Source organism: Scatophagus argus, chromosome 8, assembly GCF_020382885.2.
Source record: "Scatophagus argus isolate fScaArg1 chromosome 8, fScaArg1.pri, whole genome shotgun sequence".
NCBI lineage: Eukaryota > Metazoa > Chordata > Actinopteri > Scatophagidae > Scatophagus > Scatophagus argus.
The window spans coordinates 10,564,740-10,577,864 of record NC_058500.1 but is presented as its reverse complement, the minus strand read 5'-3'; the positions used below and the strand labels follow the sequence as shown (position 1 = coordinate 10,577,864).

The 13,125-nt window shown below is 41.0% G+C and overlaps 1 protein-coding gene across 6 annotated transcripts; it reads left to right on the top strand.

Annotated features, from left to right (window-relative positions):
* Positions 1-7: 7 nt before the first annotated feature.
* On the top strand, positions 8-12,169 carry top1b (DNA topoisomerase Ib). Of its 6 annotated transcripts, none has more exons than XM_046396057.1 (21): positions 8-380; positions 691-715; positions 2,076-2,172; positions 2,820-2,952; positions 3,285-3,337; positions 3,478-3,567; positions 3,665-3,755; positions 3,861-3,946; positions 4,096-4,211; positions 4,308-4,429; positions 4,550-4,672; positions 4,758-4,945; positions 6,159-6,303; positions 6,432-6,575; positions 6,897-7,082; positions 7,647-7,715; positions 7,872-7,986; positions 8,838-8,965; positions 9,091-9,185; positions 9,433-9,582; positions 10,963-12,169. In XM_046396057.1, exons 1-21 carry the CDS (start codon positions 348-350, stop codon positions 11,063-11,065), a joined length of 2,292 nt encoding a protein of 763 aa, XP_046252013.1. In that variant the 5' UTR covers positions 8-347; the 3' UTR covers positions 11,066-12,169. The 6 variants fall into 6 exon arrangements, with proteins under 6 accessions (XP_046252013.1, XP_046252012.1, XP_046252011.1 ...); XM_046396056.1 differs by having other exon boundaries at positions 3,665-3,767; XM_046396055.1 differs by having other exon boundaries at positions 3,478-3,582.
* Positions 12,170-13,125: the final 956 nt, after the last annotated feature.

Here is a 13,125-nt window from a genome sequence, read left to right as displayed (position 1 = left end):
AAGCACATGATGCCTTAGGAGAAGGGTTTGTTTTTAAATTCTGCCTTTATCTTATCCTACATATCCTGCATGAATATAATAAAATGAATATTTTTAAAGGATAAATTATCCACTCTTCCGTAAGTGGTTTACGATTGCACCACCTCCTTCCCTCCTGGTACAGGTATGGACCAGGCTGAGTATTCTCTCGGTGTTGAGGTCGGTGTGAGCATGCGCAGTCAGTAAAGGTTTGGACTCCATTCCAGGCTGTCAGTGAGGGTTCCCCCCTTGGTTCCCTGAGCGTCGCATCCCGAACAGCTGGCTACTGTTATAACTTCACCTGCTTTACAAACAAAAGCAACTTGACCATGAGCGGAGATCATGGACATGGAGACTCTCAGGTACATCTTGGTTAATAATACATGTCTTTGGTCAGTTTGTACCAAATCCTTGGCAGTAACTGACACAACGGACGACTATTATTCGTCATGATGTGACATAACGGTTTAAAAAGCTCAGCAAGTTACGCTGTTCTCTTTACCATTTTTGTGAAAACTTTGACATTGTGTGTAATAACGCGACTTGCATTTGATTGCAGAAAAATACATGTAATTCTAAGGTACATTCGTATGACAATTGAAACTTGAATAACCGAGCTACCGGCATTTTCAAATTTGAAATATTAAAAGCATATTTTTTCACAATTTCCAGGTCAATTCTGGATCTAAAGGAAGCGGTAGGTCCTCTCATGGGGATTTTTATTCATATTGATTCTGATTTCCAGTCGGAATCGTGATCTGTCTACTGTTAGTTTTTAAAGGACAGAAATGGCGTCCCAGAGACTAAGTCCCTTCTCCCTCACTCTCTTGCGGCTATTGTTCAAAAAGAGGGTCTGTAATGCACACTTGCGACCCTCGGTCTTTTAATTTGTTGGGGTATTCCGAAAGGGCCTGGCATCGTGTTTATTTTGCATGCTTTATTGTGATAATATGTGCGTGCAATAACGACGAATTTTGTAGCCGAAAGTGGCAGAATTGGGGCTGAGGACTTAGTCTCTGCGCCATTTTCTTTTTCTGTACGTAGCAGCCAGGGCGCCGATCAGAGAGCCAACTGTCTGCCGTGATATGGAGGCGAGAGCTGGGAGCTTATCGCCTCTCGCCGCCCGTATCTGACCACCAGCAGCACTCTGCCTCCATCTCTGTGCTGCCAGCAGCTCTAGACATATATGTGCCCTGCCAACAGGGAACACTCACACACGAGTTTAAAACTTAAAACTCACAGAAAATAAAGTTGCACTACATTATTAAAAGCTTTGAGCAATCTTTTTTTTGGGGGGGGGGCCCAAATTGTACCATCCGCCCTACAGTATCCGTTACTCTTGCAAAGTTGAGTGCACTTTTAAAACAAATAAATAAAAATTGTGGCAGACTTAATTTGCTGCATGGCGTGATGGAAAGCAGAGCATTGTGTGGGAATTGATTTCATTTATAAGTGGGATGTGTGTTCCTGTTTCACACAACAGATATTACCCGTTATTAAACTGCCATGACAACGGGGCGCCACGAGGTGATGATCAAGCCAAGCCAGGTGTACCTCGGGAGGGATTTCACCCAGCATGAAACATTTTAATATTGAAGACTGATGTAAAATCATTATTGCAGCATAATCATTTGACTGGCTGCTCTGAGAGAGTGAAAACAGTCTTTCCCCTAAAGCACCATTTCATAAATTCCGTTTTAAAAAACTATATCAAGTGTTGGATTAAAGCCTGCTGAAAAACATATTGACGTGTCAAGAATTAGAGGCAATGAATGTTGTGAGGATATCGTTGGAAGATGTGGTGGTTGAACGTCAGGGGGATTGTGGCTCAGCTACAGCAAAAGATGCGGGGCATTGAAGGCTAATTTGCAACTTTCAAAAGTAGGGTAAAACCGTAGAAGAAATATGCTGGGTGTGTTTTTTTTTTCTTATGTCAGCTTGCTTTAATACATGTCCTAGTTCAAATACGTGCAATCTACCATACAAATATAGAAGTGTACTTTTATCTGTTTTCTTTGAATGCCGCTTAACGAGTTGATCCATCCTTTGTACCGCAGACTCTCACAAACATAAAGACAAGCACAAAGACAAGGAACACAGACACAAAGACCACAAGAAAGACAAGGAGCGGGAGAAATTCAAGCACAGCAACAGGTAGGATATAAGCAAGTTTCTCTCATTTTTGGAGGGAAAAATGCCAGACAATACTCAAGTTGAGTTTTTGTATATGGACTCACTGTTGCCTCTTTCTTGAGCCCTATACCAGTATTTGTTTATTAAAGTTACCTACAGCCTCTGAACTGGTGTTTTGGCAGTCTTAACTGAATTTTTTAAAGAGGAGGATAATGGTAAATGTCATGCATATGAATACAGATTGTACTAGTTCGAAATACACAAAAGGCAGGTTTTTTTAACAAGAACAGCTGTACCGCAGATTCAGTTGAAACTAATAGAACCCTGTCATGTTAAATCAGCAAACATAGATCATAAGGACTCCATGAAGTCCACTTTTATGAATGACATCTGCGGAGCATTAGTAATTTGAACCACTGTAGAACAGTTGCCATGTTTTCTTTTTGTGTGGTTGTAATACTTGTGGGCTGCAGGATATTAGGAGAGTCACGACTTTGGCCATTCTTACTGGCAGCTGTCCACGACGCTGTCATTGTTTCTTAAAAATGGCCGAGTTCATGTTGGTGGTGGTCGGTGCTTTTGTCGAGGACATCTTTTGTGTCTGTGCGTCTGGACTATGTCCGACCTCCTGCACTTGATCTCTGACCTCTGTGGCTTCTGCGTTCCAGCGAACACAAGGACCACTCTGAGAAGAAACACAGAGACAAAGAGAAGCTGAAACACGGTGATGGCAGCTCAGACAAGCACAGGGAAAAACACAAAGAGAAAGACAAGGACAAAGACAAGAGGAGAGAAGAGAAGGTTTGCTAATGGGGAGTCACTCCGCCTTTGATGAAAAGCTACACAGTCATTTATCGTTACTATTATGTTGGGTTTTCTCATCACAACAGTGTTATTGTTTTGTGACATTTAATTTGAAATCTTTCTTTTCTCGTCATCACGAAATTGTCATTTTGATATAAGTCTGTCTTCCGGACATTGTCCTGATGAGAAAATAAACTAATATCAACACAGATGGCCCCCGTAGCTTTCTATGAGCTCTGACTATGAGTAAAAAATTCAGATTGTTTCAACATCGTTGTAAGGTGTGAACGTGGCTGACAGTGATGAGATACTCTCCCTGTTTCTCATAGATCAAAGCATTTCAAATCAAGGCTAAAAAGGAGAAAGAAAACGGATATGTAAGGTAAACAGCATCACTTTGTCCCGTCTGATGTGAAACGAATGTGATCATGAAGAATTTAGTTCTAGCTTAGACATTGTTTGGTGCTTAATTGGTTGTTGCTGTACTAATATGCAGTTCGATGTCTTCAATGTGTGACTCAGAGATACAAGCCCTGCTGCCATTAAGAGTGAGCCTGAAGAAGACAATGGCTTCTGCCCTTCTCCTCAATACAACAAGACCTTCAAACAAGAGTATGACGATGAGGAGTGGGTATCATCCAAATTATCTTTACCTAAAGCTTTGTTATAAAGTTAGACACAGTTATATTATCAGTACATTTGCTTCCAGATTTGAATTCAAACCCAAGAAGATCAAGACGGAACATGACAAAAAGGCCAAGAAGAGGAAACATTATCATGAAGAGGATGAGGAGGATGAGGTTTCTTACGTTGTAATATTATTTTGATGAATACGCACACATATTCCTCAGATTGGAGTGTCTGCTGTTCTTCACTTTTATTTTTTTTTTCTTCACTTGTTTTAGGACATCAAGCCCAAAAAGAAGACAAAAGACAAAAAGGTAGCAGAGGGAAAGAAATCCAAAAAAGAAGAGGAGGAGAAGTGGAAATGGTGAGATCGTTGTGGGTACAAATGGTTCTTCTCCTCAGGAAATTGCACGCCGGAGGAGAGATGCTGATATAAACAGCTGCTGAGAGGTAGATAACCATATTTTTCTTTTCTCTTGTGGGTTGTATTTTGTTTTTGTTTGTGGAGATTAGGTGGGAGGAGGAAAGATATACTGATGGCTCCAAATGGCGCTTCCTTGAGCACAAGGGTCCAGTGTTTGCACCTCCGTATGAACCCTTGCCAGACAAAGTCAAATTTTATTATGATGGTGGGTCTGTTTTTATAAAACCAACAAGTTGAAATTGTTTTATTTGTATTTATTTTGTTTGGTCAAGACTTCAATGGGATTTTTATGTTTTTGTAGACAAGCCTATGAAACTTAGTGCTTCTGCTGAGGAGGTAGCTACGTTTTTTGCCAAGATGTTGGATCATGAATACACCACTAAGGACGTCTTCAGAAAGAACTTTTTTAAGGACTGGAGGAAGGTGAGCAGATAAGATGTAATCAAGTGCCTCAAGTCGAGCACATAGGTCAGAGTCTCCAGAAGGTGTGAAGTTTAAGTAATTAAGTTGGGCATGTTTCAGATGTCTCCTCTTTTATTTTAGGAAATGACACCAGAGGAGAAGTCAAAGATCACTGACCTGAACAAGTGCGACTTCAGTGAAATGAATGAGTACTTCAAGGCGCAATCAGAAGCTAGGAAACAGATGTCAAAAGAGGAGAAACAGGTAGGCCTTCATTCATGCAGACTCTCTCGAACCTGAAAGCATCATGAAGTGTCTCACAGTGAGGGCATTTTCATGCCTTTTGTAGAAAATCAAAGAGGAGAATGAGCGAATCCTCCAGGAGTACGGTTTCTGCATCATGGACAACCACAAGGAGAGGATCGGAAACTTCCGCATCGAGCCTCCAGGCCTCTTCCGAGGACGGGGCGATCACCCGAAAATGGGAATGCTGAAACGACGCATCAGACCTGAAGATATCATAATTAACTGCAGCAAGTGGGTAATCTCAATATCACTGCGAGTCTTTCTATCTTACTTTAGTCTTTATGTTAATATCATGTCTAGTTCTGAGTTTTTACCACAAGGTGGCCATGTCAAACCATTGTAGGTGAGTTAATGAAAGAACATTGCGAGACTAGAGTGTGAGTTCCAGGACTAATGTGTGAACATGTGTATTAAGTTTGTGTTTGTGGAAGCTATTTGTCAAAAGGGCCCATATGGATTTATATCTGACATTCTTTGTCCTGTTCTCAACTTAACTTCTTCAAACTTTATTTGTCAGTGTATTTTTACATACACCGAAATTCTTCTCTGCATTTGACCGATCACTGATCACTGCAACATGCAGTGACACACACAGTAGCAGCGGGCTGCCATGTGTTTTTTATGTTTTAGCCGTTGCTAATGGAGGTGGAGGGGCATTGTTTAATCAGTCCACCCACCGACTCAAGTTGTTTTGGGAAGAATCGAACAGGCGACCCTGCAGTCACAAGCTGCTTCTGCAACCTCTAGGCCATGGCTGCCCCCCTTAACCCCTTTCTCTATGTTCAGCCTTTCTCTTTTTTTTTCCAAATTGACTTTCCCTTTATCTCCCCTGCCATCTGCTGGACTTATTTATAGACAGTGGGAATAATTTTCTTTTTAATCTCTGCCATCCCATGCCTCAGGGGCAGTGCGCGCGTGTGTGTGCATGTGTGTGTGAGAGGTAGCGAGAGTTCGACTAATTTATAACAGTTAGTGGCCACACATAATGTCACAGAGACAGTAGAAAAGACTGTACGTGCTGCACGTGTAATGTACAGTATGGCAGATGTATCGTCGACACGCACTTGCACACATGCCGGCACTGTGTCAAAGGTAGTCTTCCTGTCAGTGTATGCTGCCTGTGTGCAAACAATAACATGACCCATGGAGGATATGTTGACCCCCACATGCTGGCCATAATGGGGTTTGTTTTACAGTAGCATTTCTCTGCCCACTATTGTTCCATAGCTGTAGCATTTACAATATAAGGTTAATATTAAGATGAAAAAAGTATTTTATAGAAGCTGATTAATTTCAGATGTGTTTATGGTCCTCCTTAATCAACACATAGGTCAGAAGGCAGTCTTGGTGGAGTTAGACCACGCTGTACCCAGATGAATGCTCCAACCAATGGGAAATGCTGGGGAAAAGCTGTAAACACATTTTCACATTTTTTTTCCTGCAGGGACTCGAAGCAGCCTAAACCTCCCCCAGGGACAAAATGGAAGGAGGTTCGCCATGACAACAAGGTGACCTGGTTGGCATCTTGGACAGAGAACATCCAGGGCTCCATCAAGTACATCATGTTGAATCCGAGCTCCAGGATCAAGGTACATGTGTGCCCTCACACCTTCAGCTTCAAGCCTGAACTTAATCCCAACCACTGATGAAAGGAAAAAGCAATCTTTTCGTTTCCCTATCGATTAAACAGTTTGTGTATGTGTGTGTGTGTGTGAAGGGGGAGAAGGACTGGCAGAAATATGAGACAGCTCGACGGTTAAAGAAGTGTGTGGATCGCATTCGCACCCAGTACAGAGAAGACTGGAAGTCAAAAGAGATGAGGATCAGGCAGAGAGCTGTGGCTCTGTACTTCATCGACAAGGTGAGGAGAAATACTGCAACACTATGAAGACAGAAGCAGTGGGGGAAAAAACAGTTGCAAACTCCTGCATATCTTTGAATTTAACTAATGATGCCTATGAAAAAAGCAATGGTTGAAGAATGAAATCCTCCATCAGAGTTTTAGATTCCCTTCAGTGCCGCTTGACACTCTTGGAACTTGACATTTACTGTTTTTAATTTTACTCAAGACACTCTTTTATCATTTCCATTCACATTAAATTACAATTATAAATGCTAACAAAAATGTTACAAGCTTGAGTCTTGATAATGTTCACGATGCGTGGTCTTTCCCCCCCTGTAGCTTGCACTGAGGGCAGGTAATGAAAAGGAGGAAGGTGAGACAGCGGACACTGTGGGCTGCTGCTCGCTGCGGGTGGAGCACATCAAACTGTACCCCAAGTTGGATGAGCAGGAGTACGTGGTGGAATTTGATTTCTTGGGGAAGGACTCCATCCGCTACTACAACAAGATCCCTGTAGAGAAGAGGGTAAGAGAGCGAAGAGACCTGAGAGTTGGCAGATACATTAAAGCACAAAACTGTGATTTTTATAGAGTTTTATGAGGGTGGCGTTGGGTCCATCTTTGACAGATGTGACTAGTGTTAATGAGATAAGGAGTTGGTATGCGGAGGAGGATGTTTGCACAGACAGGTGATCAGGCACTAAAAGCCTTCCGTCAGCTCTGCCTCAGAGGGTGGTCTGTTTCCTGCTATTAGCAGAGTGTACAGACACCCAAACACACACACACACACACACATATATGCACACAGACCAATGCTAGACGTGTTCTGTTTTGAGTCACAAATTCTTCAACACGCCTGGGCACCATCTATGTGGCTACACTTCCTCTCGGCATTCCCATTTACACACAGAAGAACGTACAAAAGGCACATTAGCCTGTAATAAACCACCTGCACTTGTCATCACGAACAGAAATAATATAGCACCCCCATCTGGCTGTAATGTGATTGTGCATCTGGGAACGCTGTTAGTCTGAAGTGTTAAATGTAAGTGATCTCATGCTAAATATGTCTTTTCCGATTTCTTTTCAGGTCTTTAAAAACCTTCAGCTGTTCCTGGAGAACAAGCAGCCTGAAGATGACCTCTTCGACAGACTGAATGTGAGAAACACACACACACACACACACGTGAATGTCTGTCTCCGAGGCTTCAGTCTCAGAAAACTATTTCCATTTGTAGCCGTTATACTTGTGCCACTCAGTTCCCTGTTACCCTCACAACTCGTTCACTCTTTTCGTTCTTGGTGTCTCCTGCAGACTTCTATTCTGAATAAGCACTTACAGGAGCTGATGGACGGCCTCACAGCCAAGGTCTTCCGTACCTACAACGCCTCCATCACCCTGCAGCAGCAGCTTAAAGAACTTTCCTGCTGTGAGTAACTGCAGCTTCATCCAATCGCACGCACCTCACTTGAATGACACCAAAATACTTTCTAAGCACAGTTAAAAGTTTTCTTCAGTTCAACGAAAGTTAAAATTCTTCAGTGTCAAGTGAGATACATCATGTACACACAGCAATTGTTTTCTCACTTTTTTATGAAGAACAAATGTTTGGTTATAGGATTTAACACAGTTTACTTCATAATTCTCAAAACAAAGCAGTTCAAAAAGTTAATGCTTGTAGGGAATTCTAAAATCTAAAATGTGTAGGTTTTTTTTTTTAAATCAGTAATCGATTCAGTTATACAGTATATGAGAATATATGATCTATGCTGTGTTTGTCAACAATTAAGATGTTGTGACAACAGGATGTCATTAGAGTTTATATCTGCCTATTCTATAAAGAACCGATAATAAAGAAAAAACCTATGCATAAACAAAACTGCCCGCTCAAACTTCTCTCACACAGGAATATTATGCTAACTATGCTTTGTAATAAAATATTCAACATGGAACATAAACTCATCTACTATAAAACAAGGAACAAAAAAGAAACAAAAAAAAGAACTTCCACGTAAGGTTTTGAACTTGAACCTCACACATACACAGTGTACACATACCACCTTTGGAGGCCTACTCATTCACTTAGTAACTATATTCTGACTGGTCTTGTGTAAGTACATTAGTAACAGGTTCTGTATGTGTAATTGACTGTACCTGACTGAGTCTTATTGTGTGTTTAACGGCATAACCACAGCAAAATTTGGGTCTGTGATTTCAGATTTCAGTCATTTTGAACTTCTTCTCTGACATTACATTGTTTTGTCATTTTTGGCTTTCCAGCTGATGACAGCATCCCGGCTAAAATCCTGTCATACAACCGAGCTAACCGGGCAGTGGCCATCCTCTGTAATCACCAGAGAGCTCCACCCAAAACTTTTGAGAAGTCCATGCAAAACCTGCAGACCAAAGTAAACCTGAGCTCTGCGTTTCTTCAGTTTTATTGACCCTCCACACTCTTTGTGAAAGATAAAGACATTCCCTTTCTACCTATGCAGATTTTCTTCTTCACTCAGTGTGTGTGTTGTGTTTGCAGATTGACGAGAAACAGAATCAACTGTCAGCAGCCAGGAAGCAGCTGAAGGCTGCCAAGGCTGATCACAAGGCTTCCCATGATGACAAGAGCAAAAAGTAAGAGAAGCCTGCATGTGCTGACCAGCACAAGGGACTGTCACAGTTTTATCTGTTGATTGCTTCTTTAAACTTCTGGTGGGATGTCAAACCACAAACTGGTAAACATCGATTTCATGATGTGTTTCAGTCCATTTGTATGAGTATTCCTCTCTGTGTTTCTGTCTCTGTGCATCTCTGTCTTCATTTGTCTCTTTCTGTGACTAACTTTTTTTTCCCCCTCTGTCTGTCTTTGTGTCTCTCTCAGGGCTGTGGAGGTGAAGCGTAAAGCTGTCCAAAGGATAGAGGAGCAGCTGATGAAGCTCCAGGTGCAGGCCACAGACAGAGAGGAGAACAAGCAGATTGCTCTGGGCACCTCCAAGCTCAACTACCTGGATCCACGCATCTCTGTTGCCTGGTATTTATGTGACGCAGCAGAAGATGTTTACCTCTCTTCGTCTGCTACTAACCCATTTGATTACAGGTGTCACCTCCGAAAAAGTGACATTATATGAGTAAACCACCTACTGTTTAATAGGCTGGCTTTCTCTGGGTGGGTGGGTGCACATGGTGCATATATACCTTGGTGACAGAAATGCAGGAAATGCTCTTGCATTGTAGGAAAAGGAGCAGCACAAGCAAAAAAAAAAAAAAACGACTAATCGCTGCAGAATGAAAATAAGAGGAAGAAAAGCGTGTGAGCGTGAGGAACAATGGGGTTTGTTTCTGAAAGGCAGGGAGCGTCCCCAAACAGCACTCCTTCCTCAATGTAGGAAGTCAATGAGGAGCTGTCTGTGGCAGAATGGAGGGCCAAGCCACAGAGAAGGGGAGCCGTGGTCTGCCTTCCCTAACCCATGCCCTGCAGCTATTTCTGGAGAGCCTCCACCTCAAGCACAATGGACACAGGAATGCTCCGTGTTTTGCCTGAGTCTAGGGCGTAAGGGATGGGGTCACCTCTATTAGGGTGGTGCATGGGAACCTGGTCTCCGCTGTAGTTATTTGTGTATGTGTAACAGAGCTGACGTATTGTTTTGTCATGCAGAGAGTGTAGTAGGTTCAAACTGTCAAGAGATTCTCTAAAGCAATCTGTTGTCCTTATTAGCACAGTTGATCAAACTACTTACAAAATAAATAAATAAATAAATAATGCATAAATAACCGCTACAAACTTTGCCTGAGCTGAGCAATAGCATGAGGGTAAGATGTTACTGTACTTTGGAGGGTTACTGCAAAACTTTAAGCAAAGTGTACACTGTCAGGCCAAGCTGTAAAGGCTTAACTTGTCATAGTAGGAAAAGAATAACAAATGAAAAGAATAACATTATGCAGGAAAAACACAGGTGTGGTTAATAACAGTAATAATGAGTGCACTGATCCATTTTGGTGGGCTATTTTCACGGTCCTGGTATGGTGCAAGCTGTTAACGAGCCACTGTTAATGAAATTTGTTTCACCTGTTTTTCTCTTGCTGTGACAAGGTCAAATTGTGTGCTGTGAAAAACTCTGTAACGAGAATCCTGTCGTGAGGAAATGAAAGTCGTCACCTGAACAAATGTACTGCCTCTAAAGATGATGTGGCCTTGTTTCAGCATAAAAGCAGTAAACAACCAATGGTCACTACTGAAATCCCAACAACACTGATGCAATGCACATGAACCCAATAGTTTTAGGTTCTGTTGACATAGCCTAGTCTTCTTCATGGAATTTCCTTTACAGCAAATAGAACTCAGTTTTGCTGTCATTAAAGTGGATAATCTGTGCCATTTGTCATTAACTGGTCCATCTTCCCCCCTCTCCAGGTGCAAGAAATGGGGCGTTCCCATCGAGAAGATCTACAACAAAACCCAGAGAGAGAAGTTCGCCTGGGCAATTGACATGGCTGACAAGGACTATGAGTTTTAAACGCACATCATGTTTTACCTTTTCTACCCATGCCTTTGATTGTAAAGATGGTCTGTAGTTGATGTCAAATGATTCCACTGTGTGGTTACTCCAAGGCTGTGAAGGAGGACGCTAAGACTTTATTGGAGCTGTGACCGCATTTTAATAATTGTGTTGTATATATGGATTGGTTGTTAATATAGGAAAGTAACTCCTTAATTATTTCGCCAATCTGCCAAAGGGTATCTCTCTTAAAAAAAAAATAAAATAAAATCATAGTAGTATGTATGTAGCTGCAGCTATCTGCCTGCCCATGATCAAACAATGAAGAACACATTAGTATTATCTTTTGTCAGATATGACTGTACTGCAATTTGTAAGCCATCAGACTTATTGAGAAATTATATATTCTCATAGAATATTGAATTAATAAATGTCTATGTGGGAGACTGTGAGGACCAACAGATAATAGGATGAATTTCAGTTTGTGGAATTGTGGTGTGAAAGATTAGTACAATGAAATGACAGACTGATGACAGTGTGAAGAATAGAAACCCTTGCTTTGATTATTAGCACACAGAATGTCATCCTTTTTTCCCCAATTAGTTTGATTTTTCTGTTTATTTCAGGGATGTACATATTTTTGTCATTTTTCTGCAACTACGATTCAGTGTTTCATAAAATGTGTGTTGTATGCATTGTCAACAAAAAGCTCTTCGTTGCTCATATGCAACTTGTGTGCGTATGTGTCTGTTTCCACAGTTTTGCATTGAACAAGACGTAACGTTCCTCTTGGTCACTTGAAACAGCTGAAGTGCTGCGTAATGTTTCGTGTGTAAGAGATGAAAGAGACTGTTCCTTCAGACAGGGAAGGTTTCTAAGAGGGATGTGGACTTTGCCAAAAAAGATCACAGAGTTTTATCATTGTAGTGTGCTTTTTTTTGTTGTTTTGCTGTGATTAAGTAGGAAGTGTCCTGCTTTCATCAAATTCCAAATATGAAATGAATATTCTAACTTTTTGTCATTGATATTTCTTGCTATTTGACCATTTATCACACAGCTCCTGATTGATTGAGTGCTTATTGTTTTGGGCTTTGTAGTTTTCAGAATAAAACATCAACCTTGCCCTATTTGTCCTTTTTTTTTTAACTTACATGTGTGGAAAATGGATTGAAACAGCAAGCGGCTTCTACGAGAATACAAAAAGAAACGTAATCATGTCAGAGATATAATCAGCAGTGATTGGCCAAGTCAAGGGTCACAGTCCAATCTAGTCTTGAATGACTCATCCCAAGAACTGTCTACACTTCTCAATATCATTATTATTAAAGATAAAGTGATTGTTTTACCAAGTACAAAAAAGGTGTAACAAAAGAGAACAACACCAACAACTTTGGCTTTCTTCCTCCAGTATTCATTACAGGAGAAATATCTACAAAGTTACTTATTAGCTGACAAGTTGTGGTACAGGTTATGTAACTTAGTGTATGTCGAGGATACAGCTGATGATGAAGTACAGTATGGTCCTGCTTCTTTAAGAGGCCGAAAACAGGCGCTCCTACTGGAGGGATGAGCCATGTCAAGCTAATGAGAGATTACTGGAAGTCGGGCCAAGTTGTGTCCAAATAAATGCACAAAAGAGTTGCTGAAGTAGCTAGCAGTTAAAGAGACAACACAGAGCTAAACTAAACATGAAGATCTTAGTGTGTGATAAGAATTTGTAGAGCTTCAAAGATACCAGAATAAATTATCAACAAAAATAAAGCAACAGGGCTTGTGTTTTGCTCAGAAATTCCACTCAGAAATTACTTGTAAACATGGACAAGGCCAAAATCCCTTGGCTCTTTGGAAGTAAATCTAAAAATCTATACAGCATCTGGATTGGTCTGTATTTGTTTAAAAAAGACACCTTCAATCAATACCTGTTGTCTCATTAGGCAAGACGATGGTGGGCTTGTCAGCAATGGAATATCAGGTTGTTTTGGACTCTTTTCTCACAATATTGCCTTAGCTAGGTTGAAATAACACCATAATAATGTAACTGATAATAACTTTTGTTTACGTGCAAATAAAATCATCTT